Source organism: Emydura macquarii, unplaced genomic scaffold (assembly GCF_026122565.2).
Source record: "Emydura macquarii macquarii isolate MOO-44397 ecotype Brisbane River unplaced genomic scaffold, CSIRO-AGI_Emac_v2 contig_1119, whole genome shotgun sequence".
NCBI lineage: Eukaryota > Metazoa > Chordata > Testudines > Chelidae > Emydura > Emydura macquarii.
This window is the reverse complement of record NW_027131256.1, coordinates 21,095,244-21,114,603: the sequence shown is the minus strand read 5'-3', so window position 1 is coordinate 21,114,603 and position 19,360 is coordinate 21,095,244. Positions and strand designations below refer to the sequence as shown.

Sequence of the window (19,360 nt, the reverse complement as noted above, 5' to 3'; positions counted from 1 at the left end):
GCGTGGGTGGGTGAGGTTCTGTGGCCTGCGTTGGGCAGGAGGTTGGACTAGATGATCATATTGGTCCCTTCTGACCTTGGAGTCTATGAGGTTATCTGAGACACCATTGGCTCAACTCCACAGTTCACATGAAGGTAGCAAACTCCCATTAGGTCAATGGGATCCACCTGTACAAAATAATTGTGAGATCAGGCCTCACAGCCCTGCTCAACGAATCAGAGCTAGAGATGGAGGTGACATCACCCCTTGCTTCGGCTAGGGCAGGAATATTCCATACAGTGATAAATGAAGTTGAGGGCTGGTCTAAGGTATGGAATTTCAACTTGCCTGAATATGGCTGCCAACAACAGCATTAGAGAACAATGCTGGTCATGTTTTAATGGTCGGCATGGACCGAGACAAACGGCACGGAGCATCATGTCAGCTAACCATGATTGACCTCGGTGGTATAGTGAAAGCAGCTTCCCGCTCTGCTACAATAAAGACAGTGATCTGGGAGTTTAAGGCTGGGGTTACAGAAGCAGCTCTGCATTCAGGTTTTGGCAAGAAAACATCTTTGAGGTCACCTTTGTCACACTGGGCAGGTTGATGCCTACACAGAAGCTGCCTGGAGGGTCTATTCAGTTAAGCTGGTATTTTGGTCTACGCTGGCTAAGTCTGTTCAGCAGCCTGTCAACCAACACCATTCACAACCATGCTCGAACAATAAAATGTCGCAGCAGAGACCAGGTCTTAAAGAGCAGGAGAACGGATAACAATACTAGCACGTCACTCTCTGTTCTGCAAGTGGCAGCAATGCCATTAAGTAATGCTGGTGCAAGACAACTTCCTGGGGAAAAACAAAAGCCCAGCAGACATGCTGCCAGCACAGCCATGGCACAGGACAAATGCTGCTGGCCACCACCCCGTTCCCATGATCAGACTTATCTGTGTGACAGTAGCACGTAAGGATCCCAAATCACGAATAGCGACCTGATGGTGCCAGACGTTACCAACACTCATTTAAAAAAAGAGAGAGTCCCTGCCACTAAGAGCTTGTAACTCGGAATCTGGGAAACCCCTCAACATGAAAACCCCATACTGACTGTCATGATCTTTTCTTTCAGTCCTGGCTGCCACACCTGAGCACGGGGAACAAAAGAAACAAAAGCACACACTTCAGTGCCATGCAAGCCACCACTCAGCAGTGCTACCTGCCACAGGGAGGTGGCTTTGGGGTCGCTATCAAGCAGGAGACTGCGACTGACCTGGAAGACTTACTTTGCCAAAGAATTAGTACAGCGGTTCCAAACTGCTTGTGCACCAGCAGACTTAAATATATACAGAAGGACACATTGCCAACCTTACTGTAGCAGAGCAGAGAGGTGCATTCTTTACACTGCCATAGAGATTGGCAAGGTTATCAGTTGTGAAAGGGGAAAAAAATCCTGGACTCAGACATTGGCAGGTAGAGTAAGAGAAACAAACAGATTTTCAGCTACAGAACCACTGATTTTCCTGGTGGCTGTTTGGAAGAGTTCGGAGAACCAGTCAGTAGGCCTGATGCCCTGCTTTTAGATACAACAGGCATTAACTAATGGCCCTTGCACAACCAAGAGTCTGTTTCAGGGTGGACAGGATGAGAAAGTTGCTGCCATCAAGAGGGTTTGTTGTATAGTGGGTAGAGCAGGGAATCAAAGTTGAGACTCCTGGGGGGTTCTTGACCTAACCTTCATGTTGATACACCATCTAATCTTAGGCAAGTCATTTAACCTTGGCATAAAATGGGATAATGCCTACAAAATTGGTGAGGGAGGGGAGAAAAGAGGGTTGCAAGGCTCATGTCTGAAGTCTGTTTGAGAGGAGCTGTGAGTGCAAAGTAGCTGGGAAGAGCCCCTGCAGGTTCTCATAGACTTTAAGGCCAGAAGGGACCAATATGATCATCTAGTCTGCCCTCCTGCACAACGCAGGCCACAGAACCTCGCCCACCCACTCCTGTAATAGACCCCTGACCTGGACATTGAACATTCTGACCACAGAATGATTACCAAAAGACTCGCTCTTTATTTTTTTTACATAAAAAGAAACATTACACTGCATCATTAGAACCACTCAATTCCTGCATCCCAGAATTGTGCCAAACACCTTATTGTATACTTTCTACAAATTTCCATTCATTTTATTAAGTGATTTTCAAGCAATACCTGGTTCAGAGTCCAAGTGTACAGAGGAATTTCCCAGATGTCACTGAGTAGGAAACATGTGGCAAAGTGAACAGAGTAAGATGTACAGAAGCCCTTAGCATACTTGGCTATTGGTTTTAATACCAGGAGTTGCAGCTTAGATGGTACTGAACCTTGCGTTGCACCCCATGCGGTTTAATCCTCTGATACTGACCACTCAAACAAACACAAGTGGTAACAGGGAGTAAAGGAAAACAAAACAAAACAAAAAAAAAACCATGGAAAAATGGAGTGACCAAGACATACTAGTTTTCTAGTTAGAGACAAGATTCCCATTATATAAAAAGAGAGGAGAAATTGGCACACTTGGAGGAGACCTGCCGCAGAACTAGTGCCCCAAGGATTTCAGCCTTTCAAAATACAGCAACAATAGGGGAGGGGGATGGAGCACCACCTCCCAAAAGGCTAGCAGCTGTGCGATCTAGTGGCCAACTCCTTTCACTTGGAATGGGAAGATGTGGTATGGTCTATGAAGGAAGAGATTACTCACCCTGTGCGGTAATGGTGGCTCTTCCAGATTTGCATCCCTATGGGTGCTCCACTCTTGGTGCGCGTGTGCCCACGTGAACTTGGAGGTTTTCATTAGCCATGTCCGTTCAGGCCATGCATGCGCCATTGGTATCCTCTTTCCCTTCACTGACACTGTATCAGGCTGCATGGGCCAACTGCCCCCTCAGTGCCTTCTGCACCGCAAAGTCTCAGAGGAAAGTGAAAGAGATGGGAAAGAGGGTGGGTAGTGGATCACCCCTAGGGACACACATCTTGAAGAACCAGTTCCTACACAGGACGAGTAACCTCTTCTTCTTCGAGTAGCCTCCCTATGGGTGCTCCACTCTTGGTGACTCCCAGCAGTAGTCCCCCTAGGAGGAGGGGGCTTTGTAATGGAGTGCATCACAGAAGAGAGACCTGCATTGCCAACAGCTGCATCAGATCTGGAAATTTCTGAAATGGGAACATTAAGGAGAGCCATGGATGTAGATTGTCATCTAGTCAAGTACGCCAAAACGCTGATGGGGTGGAATGTCGACAGCCAGGTAGCAAGCTAGAATAACACTTGGAAATCCATTTAGAGAGTGGCTTAGGGGAGAAGTGGCAGAACTCTTTGACCTCTCTGCAATTGAAACACACACACAGTCTATTGGATTTACAAAATGGCTTAGTTCTATAGATAGAAGGATAACTCTCTCCTGGCATCTAGAGTATGAAGAACAGTTCCTAGGTTGGAAGTATGTAGCTTCGGAAAGAAAACTAGTAAGTACATGCTCTGATACAGGTGAAATTCTGAAGTTACTTTAGGGAGAAACCTGGAATGTGGCCATAAGGATACCTTATCCCTGTGGAATGTTGTGAAAGTGGAATCTGCCATTAAGGCCCCAATCTCTCTGACTCTGCAGGCTGAGCTACTAGGAAGGCTGTTTTCCTCAATAAATTCAATAAGGAGTGGGTCTCCATTAGTTCCAAAGTGAGTTTTGTGAGGTTTTTGAGAACTAAGTTCAGGTCCACACAGAACTAGGAACCTTTATCTGTGAGAAGAGGCTTTCCAGGCCTTTCATGAATCTCACTGTTGTGGAGTGAGCAAACAGAGAAAACCACTCAATAGCAGTAAAAAAAGACTGTTAGGCCTACCACATGAACTTGATGGAATTAAGAAGTGGGGCAGAGTCAGGAGCAGAATTGCAGACTTCATGCCGGCAGCCACATCTTGTCCAATTTTGAAGATAAGTAGTTCTGGTGGAGAATTTTCTACTATTTAATACCACGTGTTGTACCTCCACAGGGTAGGAGGTCCCACCCACAGAAGCTGGGAGCTCTGGGGGCTCCCGTCACCTATGCGGGGAGTTCTGGGCTGGTGACTTAGAGATCTGGGGCCTTTTGGTCTCTGCCATATAGAGTGGATTTATAATGGTTTTGTTTGCCCCACTCATTCACTGCATCAATCTCCAGAGAATTGGGAAGTGGGTGAGAAAATCAGAATTCAGAGTCCTTGGTGGGGACATAATATTTTTATTGGCCCTCTTACAAGTAGGTGCGTCACTGTAGCTGGGGTTTGCCAGATGGTCCTAGCAAGTTCCAGCTGAGCCTTGTTAATAGGGAGGACAACTCTAGATGGTGTCGCAGAGTCCAAGATGTCCAGCAGCTTGTGTTGGGCTTCTCCAACCTCCTCAAGAGGTATCTCCAGAGAGTCTGTCACTCACTTAATGAAGTCCTGGAACTGTCAAAAATCATCGGCCACTGATGGAGAAGGAGGCATCAGGGCCGCACCTGGCTAAGAGAATGAGATGGTGGTTTGGGGCATGGCTTCTTTTTCCACTCTGGTCTCCTGTTCTTCAAATGTTTCCTTCTGTTGCTGGGGAGCAGAAGCTTGGACCTCTCTATTGTCCGAATGGCCTTACAGAACTGCCAACAATAGGCTGCTCAGGGATCCCAATATGGGCCTTAATGGCCATATGGGGAAGAGGGTGCCATCCAGGGTTGCTCCCACCAGGAGTGATGAGGTCCCAGAACATCTCCCCTGCCCTTTCGAGCGAGGGGGTTAATGCCAGGTTGAATCAGAGAACCCTGCCCTGAAACGGAAGAAGCAGAGAGATGGTCATCATTATCACCATCATCCTCTTCTTCTAACAGAGGAACTCCCACAGAAGAGGGAGGTGATGGTACCGGGGATGTAAAAGGATCTGGAGACCGAATGGTTCTTGGTACCTAAAGGTTCTCGGTACTTGCCAGCAACAGAGACTCTGGTACAGCTGCCACCACCAAGTCTCTCTGGTATCTGATGTCCTGCGGCACCGATAGATGTTGCAGTATCAAATGAGGACTTCCTTGAGCTCAGTACCATAGAAGTGAAAGGTTCCTGAGGTACAGGTGTGGTGAGAAAACACCATGGTTCTAATGGTAAACAGGACTCCAGGAAGATTCTGGTACCATTGGCTGGGGATGGTGCCAAGTGTAGAAAATTGGTACCATTGAACCTGACTCCACTTTCTGTGCCCTTAGCAAGTGTCACAGTACTGTGTAAGCCTTCAGCCTCATTGGTGCCATCTATGAAGCGCCATAAGCCTCTGGTATTGTCGGCTCAAGGGAGACCCCTCTGAGGTTGTAGATCTCAGAATGACCGTGGTTTTTGGCCAGGGAGAATCCCTGAGTGGTGAACTAGATCTCCTCTTCGAGAAGATTTGGAGGACAACTCTGAGGATCTCTCCTTTGCAGGAGAACATTGCACCGAGATGGAAGGGATGCTAGAAACTCCCAGAGACTGATGTCCAAGGAGAAGGGGGTCCTGAGCTAGTTCTGAAGTGGGGCAAAGGGAATGCTCCATCATAAGGAATTGAAGTTTGACCTCTGGGTTTTTTCAAGCCCTAAGTTTCAGGGCTAGACAGAAGTTGCACTTCTGCAGCCCATGCGACTTGCCCAGGCAGTGAATGCACTTGGAGTGTCCATCACTGACTGAGATATCCTCCTTACATGAGAGGTAGTGTTTAAACCCTGATGAACTGGGCATGCTCCTCACAGGGTGGATTTCCCAGGAAGAAATACAACAAATCTCTATAAATTAAACCAATACTAAACTAATTACAATGAACAAGCTAAATTAGCTAACAAAAGAGAAACTCCATAACTGCCACAGTAGGCAAGAAGCAGACATGCCAACTCCCTTGTGCCGAGGCAGTTGAGTAGGAACCCAGGGGTGGTTCGCCAGCACAGCCTGAGATATCCTTGTGCCCCCACACCGAGGCTATCAATGGTGCATGAGCGGGCTGGCCAGACACTGCTAATGAAAATCTCCAATCAAGAGTGCATGGGACACTCCAAGAGCATCATCGACCATAGGAACACTACTCGAAGAAGGAATATGTTAGGTAAGGACACGGAAACCCTTCATTAATGGGCAAGGAGCCCCCAGCCAAAATAACCCTGAGTTTCCTTCTGCAAGGAGAAAATGCCAGCGTGAAGTGTGTGTTTAGAAGGTGCTGCCATTCCCTGCTTGTTCATTCCATATTAATGCATTATGAGCCTTATTCCGTTCCCCCAAATGTAGCTACTGACAGCAACAGAGATGAGGGTTAAACCTGCAAGGAGAGCAAGTGACTTGTGCTTTGGAGAACTCTTTCCCCTCCCCCCGCACCACCTTCCCCAACAGAGACACATGCTAGGAACTTTTTCTTTTTTTTTAAATGGCAAACGATGTGAGGAAACAAATATTAAAGTGGGAAAGATAAGAGTTATTTGGTTATGTGTGGGAAAGAGGACATCAAGGCAAACATACTCAGTGTCCCAGGTACCCAGCAAGCCTCAGTGGTAAGGCAGAGCAGGAGAGGATGATATTCTCTGCTGGTTCTGGGAGAGGAAGACATCCTGCTCTAGCAAATCACCTCCTGTGCTTTCCTCTTTTTGGAGAGTATACATGCAGGGTCTTAACTTTAACATAGGGAACTCATTCGTACCATGACGGCTGTGTGTTCCTCCCCAGCCAGCTTTGTGCTGTGTCTACCTGCAGACTTAGGAAGGACACTGAAACATGAGACGTGTCTGTAGGAAAAGCTAGCAACAGGGAATGCTGCTGAGAAGATTCAGGACAAGATTTTCCAGGTGTGACTAGTGATTTTGGGTGCCTCCATTTTTGAGAAACCACATGGGACACCTTAAAGGGGCCAAATTACAAAAAATTGTGCTGAGCACTCACTCTCTGAAAAATTAGGCTGCTTTTGAAATGCACGCATCCAAAATAACTAGTCACATGTGAAAATCTTAGCCTCAGTCCCTTTTAGGGAAAATGGCTTGTGCCAGCATTTGAAAAAAAATCAGGGCAAATGTACTTGAACATGAGCATCTCAAATAAACGCAGTTTGTAGTGGCTACAATACATCTAAGTTAAAGAGTCCACTAGCTTTGTTGTGAAATGAAGTCATGTTAATAGCTAGGAGGTTAGATCCTGCAGCACCCATGGAGGATATACCGGAATGGATTACTAGTCATAGAGAAGTCCTAGAATAAATGAAATCCTAGAAAGTTAATAATACAGCGGGGCCTCTGGCTTTTGCAGATGATCTCATCTACCATTGGTACTTTATTCCTAAAGCATGGAGCATTGGCTGCAACCCAATTTCCCATCTTTGTTGGTTTTAGCCAAACCCCATATGTGATCTGTGTCCTTTTTTTGTATACAATGTCTGACTTTTATTGCTTAAAAACACCAGCTGCGCTAGAAGACAGAGCTGCCCAGATAACTGAAAGCAGCTCCTTAGGAGCCATGCCAGGGGTGTGTGGAAGACCAAAGCTGAGCTTTCATACTATAGCACCTATGAATATGCCTCAAACCCCCTGGAGAGATGTGCCAATGCAGTGCCCAGCAATGGAGAGACCCATTGCGAAGACAGGGATCACTGCACGTACAAAGAGACCTGTTAAAAAAAATCAAGCTCCTTCCTATGATGACCTGTTTTTGCCATCCTGAGTCACAATTTGGCCACTGTAGATCATGGACTCTTTGCTGCCAAATTAGAGATCGCAGAGATGTGTGTTAGGTGACTAAAACGGAAATGACTTTAGAACATGTTCCATGTACAGATAACGGCTGGTTCCCACATCATTTCCAGCCAACAGCAAGTTGGCCATATATCTGAAAAGATATGGTGATCTCCATCCTCTTCCTAAAAGAGGGGTGTTCCTCTCATGAACATGCCACTACCACCAGGACCATTAATTGGTGCTTGCTGGCAGTCTCAGCAGAGAGGCCATGGAGACTGAACCCTCCATTCACAGAGAGCGTAGTGGCCCCCGGGGTCAGAACTGAGGCACAGTGGGGGGATGTGGGGGGTGGGGTGGGGGAGCTATGGGAGGGAAGGAAGGCCTGTGCTGTGACCAGCTTGGGAAATACTGGAGCTGAACCTTCTCTTTCAAGCGCTGCCACGCTAGCATCTGTCACCAGCACAAAGACCATTTTAAAAAATTAAAAAGAAAACAGTTTAAGAAGTTGTCTCAGGCAGAGACAATCTATGCACATTCTATTCTGGAGTGAATTGCAAGCCCCTGAAAATAGGGGAAGAGAGGGCATACCTGACAACTATAAACCCGCCCTTGACCACAGAACCTTCGCCAGACAAGTACAGAGCATCCCGTACTGCGGCTTCCTTCCCAGCACCAGAGACATGAACGAGAGCCGGGGGGTTGGGGTGGGGTGGGGAACAGGTCAGCTAATTTTATAAAAGGCAAATGTTTCTTCCAAGCCCTGCCCATCATAATAAAACACTCCCTCCCCACCCCAACAATGTTAACACACAAGGAGAGATCCTAAAAACAAGACAAAAGGTTTTAACAGGGAACCTTGTCCGAAGGCTGCTGAATAGTTTGCGTGTCAGAAGGAAAGTGTCATTGGAAGAAGAGTTCTGTGCTGGTACATATGGCCTGTGCTCTCAGTACTTAGCACGTGGAGAGGAGAAGCTCTAGGTTCTGGCTTAGATCAGAGAGAAAAATGCTGTCCACTGGGCATTTTTGTGTCACACACCTCAGTCTAAGAGCAGTCTTTGGCCAACTCCCCAAATCTCTCCCAAAATGTGTAGAGTCTCATTCCCACACATTCAGTCCATCTCCATAGACATTAGCCGGCGTCGCTCCCGTTTGGTTTCTTGAACTTCCTTCTTGCAACACCAGCGGGAACTGCAGTAGCCAATGAGGCAGGATAAGAGTCCAATGATGGTGGCTAGACCAATGCCTATCAACAGTGGATATTTCAAAGCATTCAGCACTAGGAAGAAGGGAGAAAAAAAAAAAGTGAAAAAAATTACTAAATACAGTGTACAGAGAAATGCCAAACATGTTTGCTCCGCTTAAGAAAGGGAAAATAACTGTCAGCCAGGGCCAGATGAAACAGTTCAGAAAGAAATACTAGTTCCTCTCCCCATTTTGAAGGTTCTGAAAAATTCAGCTCTCACCCTTTGTTTTACCTCCGTAATTCTCAAGCCCATATGAAAACAGGAAGAACAGGATGCAAAATCTCACATGAGAACATATGATTGTGAGATTGCCAGCTCCAATCTGAGACCCCAAAGGTTAAGTTAGTCCTGAGAAGCATCCATATCAGATTCAGCCATCAACTATTTAAACAAAACTGGATGGAAATCCATTCCTTTTTACAACAGAGCTTCCAGGTGACAAGTCAAATGTTCTTACTTTTTGAAGGACTATGTAAGTAGATTTAGAGCTGGTTAGGAAGCAAATTCACTTTAGCCACCTCGCAGTTTCCAATCCAGTCCATATTGAGGTGCCCCAATAAATGGCCTGCTTTTCAGAGGTGCTGACCACCCAGCAATCCAGTAAAATGGAGGGTCTGGAATGAGGGCCCATTCAGGGGATTAGGTAAGTCAACCCAAGAGGCACAATGCTTCAGGAGGCTCATGCAGAGTCTGACAACTGCAGCTCTCTCTCTGGCTGGTATGGACAAGCAATATTCATTGAAGGATTAGCTCCACCAGGGGTGTGACCCATCTGTGCCTAGGGCAGCCCACCTGAAAATGCTAAAGTCAGGGCAGGTTGCAAAAGGAGATCAGATTCTCCCAAACTGGTGGCTAACACTGCAGTTAGATTCACCAACCAGTCACAAACAGTGCTTCGGATCCTCCACACTGGTTATCAAGAAGCTAGATAACAAGAAGTTACACAGCCCCCTTCATTGCATTTCAGTTTCTGGCCCCCAATTAGCAACTAGGTCCAATAAAGGGAGAAGTTATTAACCTCTATTCCCTTTACCAAAAATGTTCTCCTGACCCCCAAGGGGTCAATCATGTTACCAGATCAATATAAGTTTGGATCTTACCCAAAATACCACGCTGCCAGGCAATCCTTTAGTCACTAAAACTAAAGGTTTATTATAAAAGGAAAAAAACAAACAAGAGAAATGTTAAACGATCAAACCGATCAGATACATACAAATGACTTCAAAGTCCGTATGTATCAGATTCTTAACAATATTGTGGAGTTTGCAGACTTGTACAGTTCCTCTGGATCACATGAAGTACCTAGATGGGTCTCAGTCCGTTGTTTCACAGCTTCAGCTGTAGGCGAGTTGCTGGCCAGGGAGACCAACAGTCTACTTGGTGCTGAGAAGCAGACCTGCTGCTTTTATAATGAGCTGCAGGGCCTTACTTGGCAAAGATCCCACAAGCACCTTGCAGACCACCATGGATACCTCAGTGGAGCCCAAGACAGAGACCCTTGCCATAAATAGTGAGGAGAAGGGAGACGCAGCAGGAGTCCACCTATGCCATGAGCCAGGATCTTGGAGCCTCCACCACCACTGCACCATCAGTCCCGCCAGCCAAGCATAAATGAGCCCGATACAGTGGAAGGAGCCTCAGGGTAAGCATGTGCACGCATTCTCCTGTCCCGTGTTTAAAGGCAGAGATGACACCTGGCCCAACCTCAAGTTAGCAGGGTACGGACATCTACTTTGGACTGTTTTACTCATACAAGAAGAGGTAAAGGTACAGCAAACAGAGGCAGCGTTATCTGCGTTTCATTCTCCTATTGAGCTAGGCAGCGGGGGGCATGCACGACGTCGTTTAAGTACACAAGGATGTCCTTTGTATCTTCCTGAGAGATCGCGATGAAACTTCCATGCAGGTACTCTTCAATCCTCTCTCCCCCGAAGGTTTTTAGGGATTGCAGCCTTATTTCTTCCGCCATGGTAGTTCACTTTCCCACGTCACTCCTTGATGACTTTGGCAGGCACCATTGCAATAAACAGGCTAATGGCACATGGACCCAGATGGGTTCAGGACACCAGCAGCTGCTGTGTTCTCTGTGCCTTTGTGACTCTCAAGAGCAAAATAAATCATTGCTGCCTGTGGAAATTAATGCCATTACTCAGTGCCATTGCCCTGTCCTCACATCCATGGAAATAGGTGTTAAAATTGTATTGCTTTACACAACCGAACAATTCCCTCCTGATTCCCCCACCTTGCCCCTAGCGGGCCATTGTCACCATGGCTGCTGCTGGAAAGTGGTGCTGTGCAGAGGTGCTCCAAAGTGTCAATAACGAGGTCTTGCTTTAAAACTTTTACGGAAATAAGGAAGGTAATTCTGGAGAACTTTTGCTTTTTGTTGTGCCTGTAAATATGATACATCTGTTTTCTTTGTAGCTGCTGCCAGTACAGCCTTGCCATCTCCACTCCCAACCCTCAGGAGGAAGAGAAAGAAGCGGACTAAGGAGGACATGTTCACCAAGACCCTGAAAGTCAGTGGTACATCATACTGTGAACAGAGGGCCTGGAGGGTGAATATAGCAAACAGCCTAGAGAAGGAAAGAGTGGACAGCAGAAAGATACAGGAGTCCCATCAGGAAAAGGAGAGGGAGATGCACTAACATAATGGGGATTCTCAAGCAGCAGACACAAATACTGCAGAATCTTGTTTACCTACAGATCCACCGGTCATGGGCTCACCTCCCTTCACAGTCCACGGAGACCTCCATTTCAGCAGCTCCCTACACACCATCTTGCATCAGGGGCTGCATGGCTGCCCCTACCACTCCATGCTAGGGGACAGTAAGGAAAACCACAGCTTCACGTATACACCAACGCTGGCTCTCACAGGTCAGTGTTGGTGTATGTTTGACAAAAACGGACTGGCGTGGACATGAATGTTTTCCACTGTTCTGATTTTAAAGTTCTGTTCAGTTAATTTAATTTTATAATTTTGCACTGTCTGAGTTTTTAATTGCACATTACTGTTTGGCATGGTTTTTGATATGCAATAAATTTTTATTTTTTGGCAATAAATTCATCTTTATTACTTCATAACGTTCTGCAGTATGTCTAACGCCACTCAAAGTGCACCTGACTCATAACAGACCAGAGCCACAGAATTCACAGGTTCAGTGAAAAACCCAGTGTAATAATTATAAATGCACAGTGAGCACTGCATAATTCATCGGCTTATTAGAAGACGAACATAAATGCACACCAAGCTCCACCCATTTCCTAACAACCCCCAAACATCAGGGCCAGATGAAGCCCAGCCCACCGCACCATACTGATGTGGCTGACGATTAAAGTGTTATTTCAAGGCCTCCCTCCACTGAGTAGCTCCACACTGTGCTCATCTAATGGTGCTTGTGTCTGGCTGTTCAAAGTCAGCCGAGAGCTGCTCCACCTCCGTCCTCCACCCCAGCAGCAACTTTTCCATCTTTGCCTCACAGATATCATGCAGGACACAGCAGGAAGCTATAACCATTGAGAAACACTGCCAGCATCGCTTCAATCTGCTGAAAGCACATTCAACTCTCATTCTGCATCTGCTGAGCCGGTAGTTGAATCTTTCCTTGGAGCTGTCAAGGTGGACAGTGTATGGCTTCATAAACCAAGGAGCAAAGGTTAGGTTGGGTCCCCCAACATCACTATTAGCATTTCAGCACTGCCAATGGTAATCCATCTGTCGGGAAGAAGTGTCCTGGCTGCAGCCTTCTGAACAATTCTGCATTCTTAAAGACGCAAGCATCATGTACCTTCCCTGACCAGCCCACATCGATAGCAGTGAAGCATCTCCGGTGATCCATCAGTGCTTGCATAACAATAGAAGAGTAGCCCTTTCTGTTCATATATTCTGTGCCAAGAAGGGCTGGGGCCAAAATAGGGATGTGTGTGCCACAGTTTGGGAAACCCATAGCTGAAAATCCATCCACGATGTCCTTCCTGTACATTGCCCCAAAACACAGTCTCGTGTACTAGGATACAACGAATGCACCTAAACACTTGCATGAAAGTGGCCCCCCGCTGTGGATTTTCCAATTCCAAAATTATTTCCCACTGACCAGCAGCAATCTGGCATTGCAAATTTCCACAGTGCTATCACCACTCACTTCTCAACTGCCAATGCAGCTCTCATTCTGGGGTCCCTGCATTGGATTGCTGGTGCAAGCTCAGCACGCAGATCCAGGAATGCAGCCTTACCCATCCAAAAGTTCTGCAGACACTGCTCATCCCAAACCTTCATTACGATTTGATCCCACTAGTCAGTGCTCGCTTTTCAGGCCCAGAGAGGCACCCCATCATCTGCAGCTGCTCTGTGAATGCCACCAACAACCTTGAATTGTTTTTTGCTGTCCCCCTTGGTAGTCTTTCCTCAAAGAAATCATCACACACCGCTTTGTAGCAGTACTTCCTGCAGACCTCTGCAAATACTGGAGGATCATTCGTTCTGTGTTTGCAATGTACATGACAACAGTACACGGCTGTGCAGGCTCCATGCTTCTGTCAGAGATGGCGGAACACTGACAAGTGCTGTGCAGGTTTGTGGGATTTTAAAAAATAGGCACAAAAATTATGGGATAGAGATGGCATTATGAGATGAGGAAGTTGCATGATGGGAACTTGACCCCTGCTCCCCTTCCCCCACAACTCATGTGTGTGCCCCACAGCACATTGCAAAAATTCCCTAAAAGGCATTGTACCAGAGGGCAGTGCATGGCTCACTGGGAAGCCTACCCATGCTGCACTGCATTTTGCATCAGTACAAGCTCTCGGTGTGTACATGTAGGGCCAATGCAAGAAGTTATCTGCACACAAGCGATATACTAACTGTGCTGGCTTTACACTGAATGTGCATCGACTAAAGTTTGTAACACAGGCATGATCTAATGCTGCCTTTGTGTGGGCAGCATCAGGGCTAGTTAACATTTGCAAAATGTGTTAAGAGACTTGATTAAAAGGTTCTATGGATGTGCAAAGTATCAGGCCACTCAATGGGTTAGGAAAAGGGAAAGCTTTGTTTTTATAAGTATGATACCTTTTGGCCTGGGCACACTGTATGATCAGGAATTAAAAGTTTAACATGTGACAGCAAATGCAAAGTGTAACTGCAGATATAACTGGCACTTTTCATATTTAGAGGCAGTTGCTGAGTTATTACAAGTTTTTCTAGTTCTATGTCAATACACATTAGGCACATGGCATTACATGTGTTGTCATCGTCAATAAGGGGTAAAGTATTATCACTGAACACCACCACCCCCATTGGCAGAATAAAGCAGGTGCACGGATGGGCTCTGGTCTGCCCTGTGCAGTCATCTTCAGCAGAAAGGAGGAGGCTACAACGCAGGAGCCTCCAACGTGGGAGTGGTGTAGAATGGGGAATAGTGGGTACCTTAGGGCCCCAACAGGAGTGTGGCAAATACATTCCCCAATCTAAAAAAGGAAAGCCTCTAAAATCCTTACCATCCATCTTCACAGATATGAATATGGGCTTGGATTGGATCTCTGGTTCCCGCTGCCAGACACCCATGGCTGATCGCACCCAAGGGATTACTGTGCAGTAATGGTTGCCGAAGTCCTGATCTTCGCAGCCATGCACCCGCAGCCGGAACTCCAGGGGGCTGATCCTCTCCAGGCTGACGTCACTGCTCCAGTTCCTCTTGGCCTGGGTCACAATCCCTTTCCGATCCAACGACGCTAGCAAGACAGGGGCTCTGTCCAGTGCAAAGGAACGAACAGCAAACCAGGAGACGTCGAAGGACATATCATCTGAGTTTGAAGACAAACAGAATTTGGCAAGGATCGTGAGCTCAAGGATATTTACAGTGTCACTTAGTCAGCAAATGAGCACAGTCTGACGTCTCTGAACATAAAGAAGCATTATAACCAAATGACTGAAAATACCATTTTTTCCTAGTACACCCTGCTCTTTGCTGACCCAGCTTTCCAGCACAAACAGGGTAAATCACAAAAGAACTACAATGCAGGTGGTATCGTGAATGCATGAACTCTAAGGCAGTTAACCTCATTTCTGAACTGACCAGACACACAAGGAAGATTATTAGTGCAGGGAACTCTAAATAGGCTGGAATCAATATATGGGATTAATCCATAGAATGCTATCTGATTACGACATATAGATGTTGGGAGTCCTGGGCACTTGCTAAAGCAGAGGTAGCAAAAAGGGAAGAGTCTCTGTTAGGACACTTGGGAAGGTTGGGGCTTTTTTCAGGGATGGTAGCAAGAGATTTTTTGTAGGGATTGGCAACGGCTGTCAATTGGACCATAGGAAGGGTAGTGAGAGGGTTACTGCAGGGGGACAGGCAGATGTGGCGGGGAGGGTCACACTGCAGGGCTCTAGTAGAGAGTAGAGGGCAGCACATGAGTGTATAGCAGCTGAAGAGGAATGGGATTAAGATGTTGTCAAAGCACAGGTTTAGCAGCTAGTGGAAAGTGGGTAGGTCATGCAGGTACCCATTGGGAGGATAAGAGTGTTACAAAGTTGGGTTGGGGTACAACTGTAAGAAGGTATGGATAGTTGGGGGAGGGCCAGGATTACTTACTGGGGGACAGCAGGAGATCTTCTGTTTTTGTCTTTTTCCTGATATGATAAACTGAAATCTCAAATTTCATCTCCTAGGTGAGAGTTTTTGCAAAGCAAGCCTAGAGTCAGGATCAGACATTTAACTCCCACATGATGAAACTAAAGCACCCGAGCTGAGGAGCGGAATGCGAGACGTTTGTTTGGAAACAGTCGCCCAATAGCAATGCCCTTGCCCTTGTCTCGTCTCTCGTGCTTGCAGAGAAGCCAGAAAGTCTCTCCCCGAAAAAACACAACCTCCCAACTGTAAATAGTGTGTGCAACATAAAAAGGCAAACCCCCAGATATCACAGTGATAAGCATGCTAGAATTGCTCACAGAACAACACACAATATCACAAAATATTTGCCTTCACATCCTGCCCATGATGCATCCCATCTTTCTTCCATAGTTTTACTTTAGTTATATGTCATCAGGGACTATGCCTTGCACAGAGGATAATCTACCAAGTGTCTTTGTAGTGACTTCCACCACTAACACTGGTTGACAGGTAGTCAGAGTCTATCAGTATAATTGTCCCTTTCCGGGCTCATACAAGATCATATTGATCCATTTAGCAGATCTGCACTTTTAACCCTATTAGGCTAGCAACTGAAGATGCAATTTAATCCCTGCAACATCCTCTATGTTAATGCCCCAGCGCACCACAGAGCAGGTCAGAAAACAAGCATGGATGCTATTACATAGGAGTAACATACAGAAGGCTGCTAAAGAAAGAGACCATAAAAAACTATAATTTAACACTGAAACTTGTCTAATGCCCCTGCTGAAGATGGATGTCATCTAACAGCAACATCAAGATATCATAATCTGTGTGTAGCGATGATAGGGGTGGGAAGGACCATTCTCTACCCGACTTATCCACAATTTCAGGAAGATAAGCAGGCGGGGTCTAACACTATTTCCTTGATCACCAGAGTCAGGGATTTTATCCTGAGGTGCACTGTGCCTGCCCACATTGTAGTCAGCTGGCTCTAGATAATACATGGCACACATATAATACTGTACTTCACTAAATCATTAGTAGCCCACGCAGACAAAGGGAACTGTGTGAGCTCTGCTAACCACACAAGTACCTCAGATGTAGTAGCAGTTAGCAGGCTTTGAGTGTAATCGGGACAGAGCCTTCGACACAAATCTGCTGCTTCTACATCTCTTATTCCCCTACACATTAAGCAAGTAAGTGGATCAAAATTGAAGCTCAAATCCTGATGAGTTTTGGATACAGATTGGTGTTGGGGGGGTGCGTGTGTGTGTGGAGGGGAGATACTGAATATGAACAAGGTGAATTCCCATATCTAAGCCAGCCTCTGCAATTTTGGATCCACATCAAATCTAAAACTGGAAAAGGCCCACATTTTCCAGGTCTGAATAAGGTCCAACCGAAATATCACTTAACATTTTGCAGGATATCAGCACCATCAAACTTGAACACAACCGTTAGTCCTGATTTGGGCTTGGATCTCAATACCTAGCCCCTACCCTAAACGTGTAGTGCACAGCACCTCAGCTCATCTGCAGTGAGCAGGTGTCACATCTATGTATGTATGCAGAGTTGTTGTAGCCGTGATGGTCCCAGGATATTAGAAAGACAAGGTGGGTGAGGTAATATCTTTTATTGGACCAACTTCTGCTGGTCAGAGAGACAAGCTTTTGAACTTACACAGAGCTCTTCTTCATGTCTCAAGAAGGACCTGAAGAAAAGCTCTGTGTAAAATAAAAGACGTTGCCTCGTGTGACAGGGTGCTGGCTGAGAACTGAAGGTTGAGCCAGCTCTCTGCCCCTGGAACCCTAATCAACAGGGGAGTGGAGCCAGCTGAGCGAGCCTGCGGGGACTGGGCTAACAGGGAGCAGCTGGTATGCTCATTAGCCCAGCCCTTTAAAGGCTCACAGGAAGGAGCTCAAAGGGGCCTCACCAGAGCCTCACAGGAGGGAGAGAGAAAGGGAGGGAGGGAGGGGTGAGCGGTCAGCCTGGGAGGGAGAAGCCTCAGTTGGAGGGGAGCTGCCCTGAGTGAGGGGCTGGAACTGTGTGGCCCCTGAGTCCGGACTGGACTTGTAAATAATTGGTGGTAGGAAAAAACATGTGAATAAAGAGCACTACTGGGAGCATGAAGATGTGATCTGCACGTGGTTTGTGGGGCAGAGGCTCTGAGCAGCAAGGGGGGCCAGTGTGACCCTGCTATACCTCACCTACCTTGTCTCTCTAATAGCTACATATTGCATTTCAAATCCTGTTACTTATCCTCCTACTGGAGGCGATAATTCTGTCTGTAATATGATTAATTGCCCTGGAATTATCCATAAGCAGGATTCAAATATGTAGCAGGAGCAAATAAATGCTATGGAATAAACATCCCACTTTCTTGCACAATGTCTTCTGTACAGCAGATAAGGGCACATTATATAGCAACAGAGACACTGGCATCTCCAAATAGTCCATTCACCCAGCAAGTTCACTATCCTGACAGCAACAGTGGCCAATACCAGAAGATGACAGAACCCCCGTAAAGGTACCTGGCATATTTTGCAGTTCTACAGAAGGGAAACATTTCCCAACTCTACCTGGCAATCAGTTTATGCCTTGACACATGTTTGTTGACAGATAGGCGTGACCTACAAGGACTACTTCCTGTAACTGCAGAGGCTACTTTTAGTTACTCAAGGTGACATCCTGGCCCCACTGACGTCAATGGAAAAATTCCCATTTGTTTCAATGGGGCCAGGATTCATCCTCTGTCTTGCCTGCTCCCTTCACCATCAGTGTGCCTCCTGCACCTGGACAGACCATCTCCAGGGAAAGAGCTCCATCTCCATAGCCTAGTCAGTTCTTAACCTCTGCAGAGACTGCTAAAAAGAAGGCCCGTTTTCATGCCAAATGTGGTAGTGGGCACCTTTCCACAAGAAGCCAGATTGAGAACTACCCACTCATTTAAAAGATCATTAAGACAGCCATCAGCTTTTTGTCTTCACCAAGCTGGATTGAGTTTGAAACTGTGACCCAAGGTAACAGGTCCACATATCCTTCATCCAATCTCTGAAGACATACATTATGTATGAATTCCTCTTACTGTCACATGCTGTACTTCGGACAAGCTCGATCCAGTTATAGCAAGAACACGGACATTTTCCAGGATAATTGACATCAAAGGTGACTCAGCTCTGAACCATTGCCTCCCCTAGCCACAGAAGGTTACACTTGCAGAATAAGATTTAAACAAACAAGTCCTTAACTTCTCAGCCAAGTTCATACTCTTGAAGAATTGTTTTCTATTAAAAAATACGCTGTTAATTTGAGGTTCTCTTTTCCCTTCATACAGAGATAATGAGTTGAAAGTTACAGGATCTTGCTGTCATTTTGAGATTGCCAAATCTATCTTTTGTAATTACAATGTAGCATAATAGTATTATGCCAACATATCTTATTAATCAGTATACACAGTGCGCAATTAGTGACTCTATACCAACACACACAGAGAAACAGAGGGAAAGTGTGGATGCCTGAAAGATTTCCTCATTCCTACATCCCTTGAAGGGGCTGTGTACCACAGTCATTTGCTTTATTCCTGAGTTTTGTCTGATTTTTCACATTACAAAATATGGGGAAATTTAGCAACAGCAGGACATGAGTTGGGTGTTCTCTAAAGATTAGTAGCAAACACGTCCAGCTGCTCCCAGGAGCTGATAAATATGCTCTTTAATTGAAATATTTGGTTATACACTGGGATCCTGAAAAGCAAGAAAATCCTTCCTCCATCCCCATGTCAGTTGCTCAGACAAGTGTCATTTTTGGATTA

At 46.2% G+C, this 19,360-nt stretch overlaps 1 protein-coding gene across 1 annotated transcript in view; it reads right to left on the bottom strand.

Annotated features, from left to right (window-relative positions):
• Positions 1–2,020: 2,020 nt before the first annotated feature.
• PTGFRN (prostaglandin F2 receptor inhibitor) overlaps positions 2,021–19,360 on the bottom strand; it is a 97,326-nt gene continuing 79,986 nt past the window's right edge. The window contains exons 8-9 of the mRNA XM_067546305.1: positions 14,429–14,734; positions 2,021–8,964 (exon numbers count right to left, since the gene is read on the bottom strand). Of these exons, the coding sequence (XP_067402406.1) occupies positions 8,798–8,964; positions 14,429–14,734 (473 nt within the window). The 3' untranslated portion in view covers positions 2,021–8,797. The remainder of the gene's footprint in view (positions 8,965–14,428; positions 14,735–19,360) is intronic.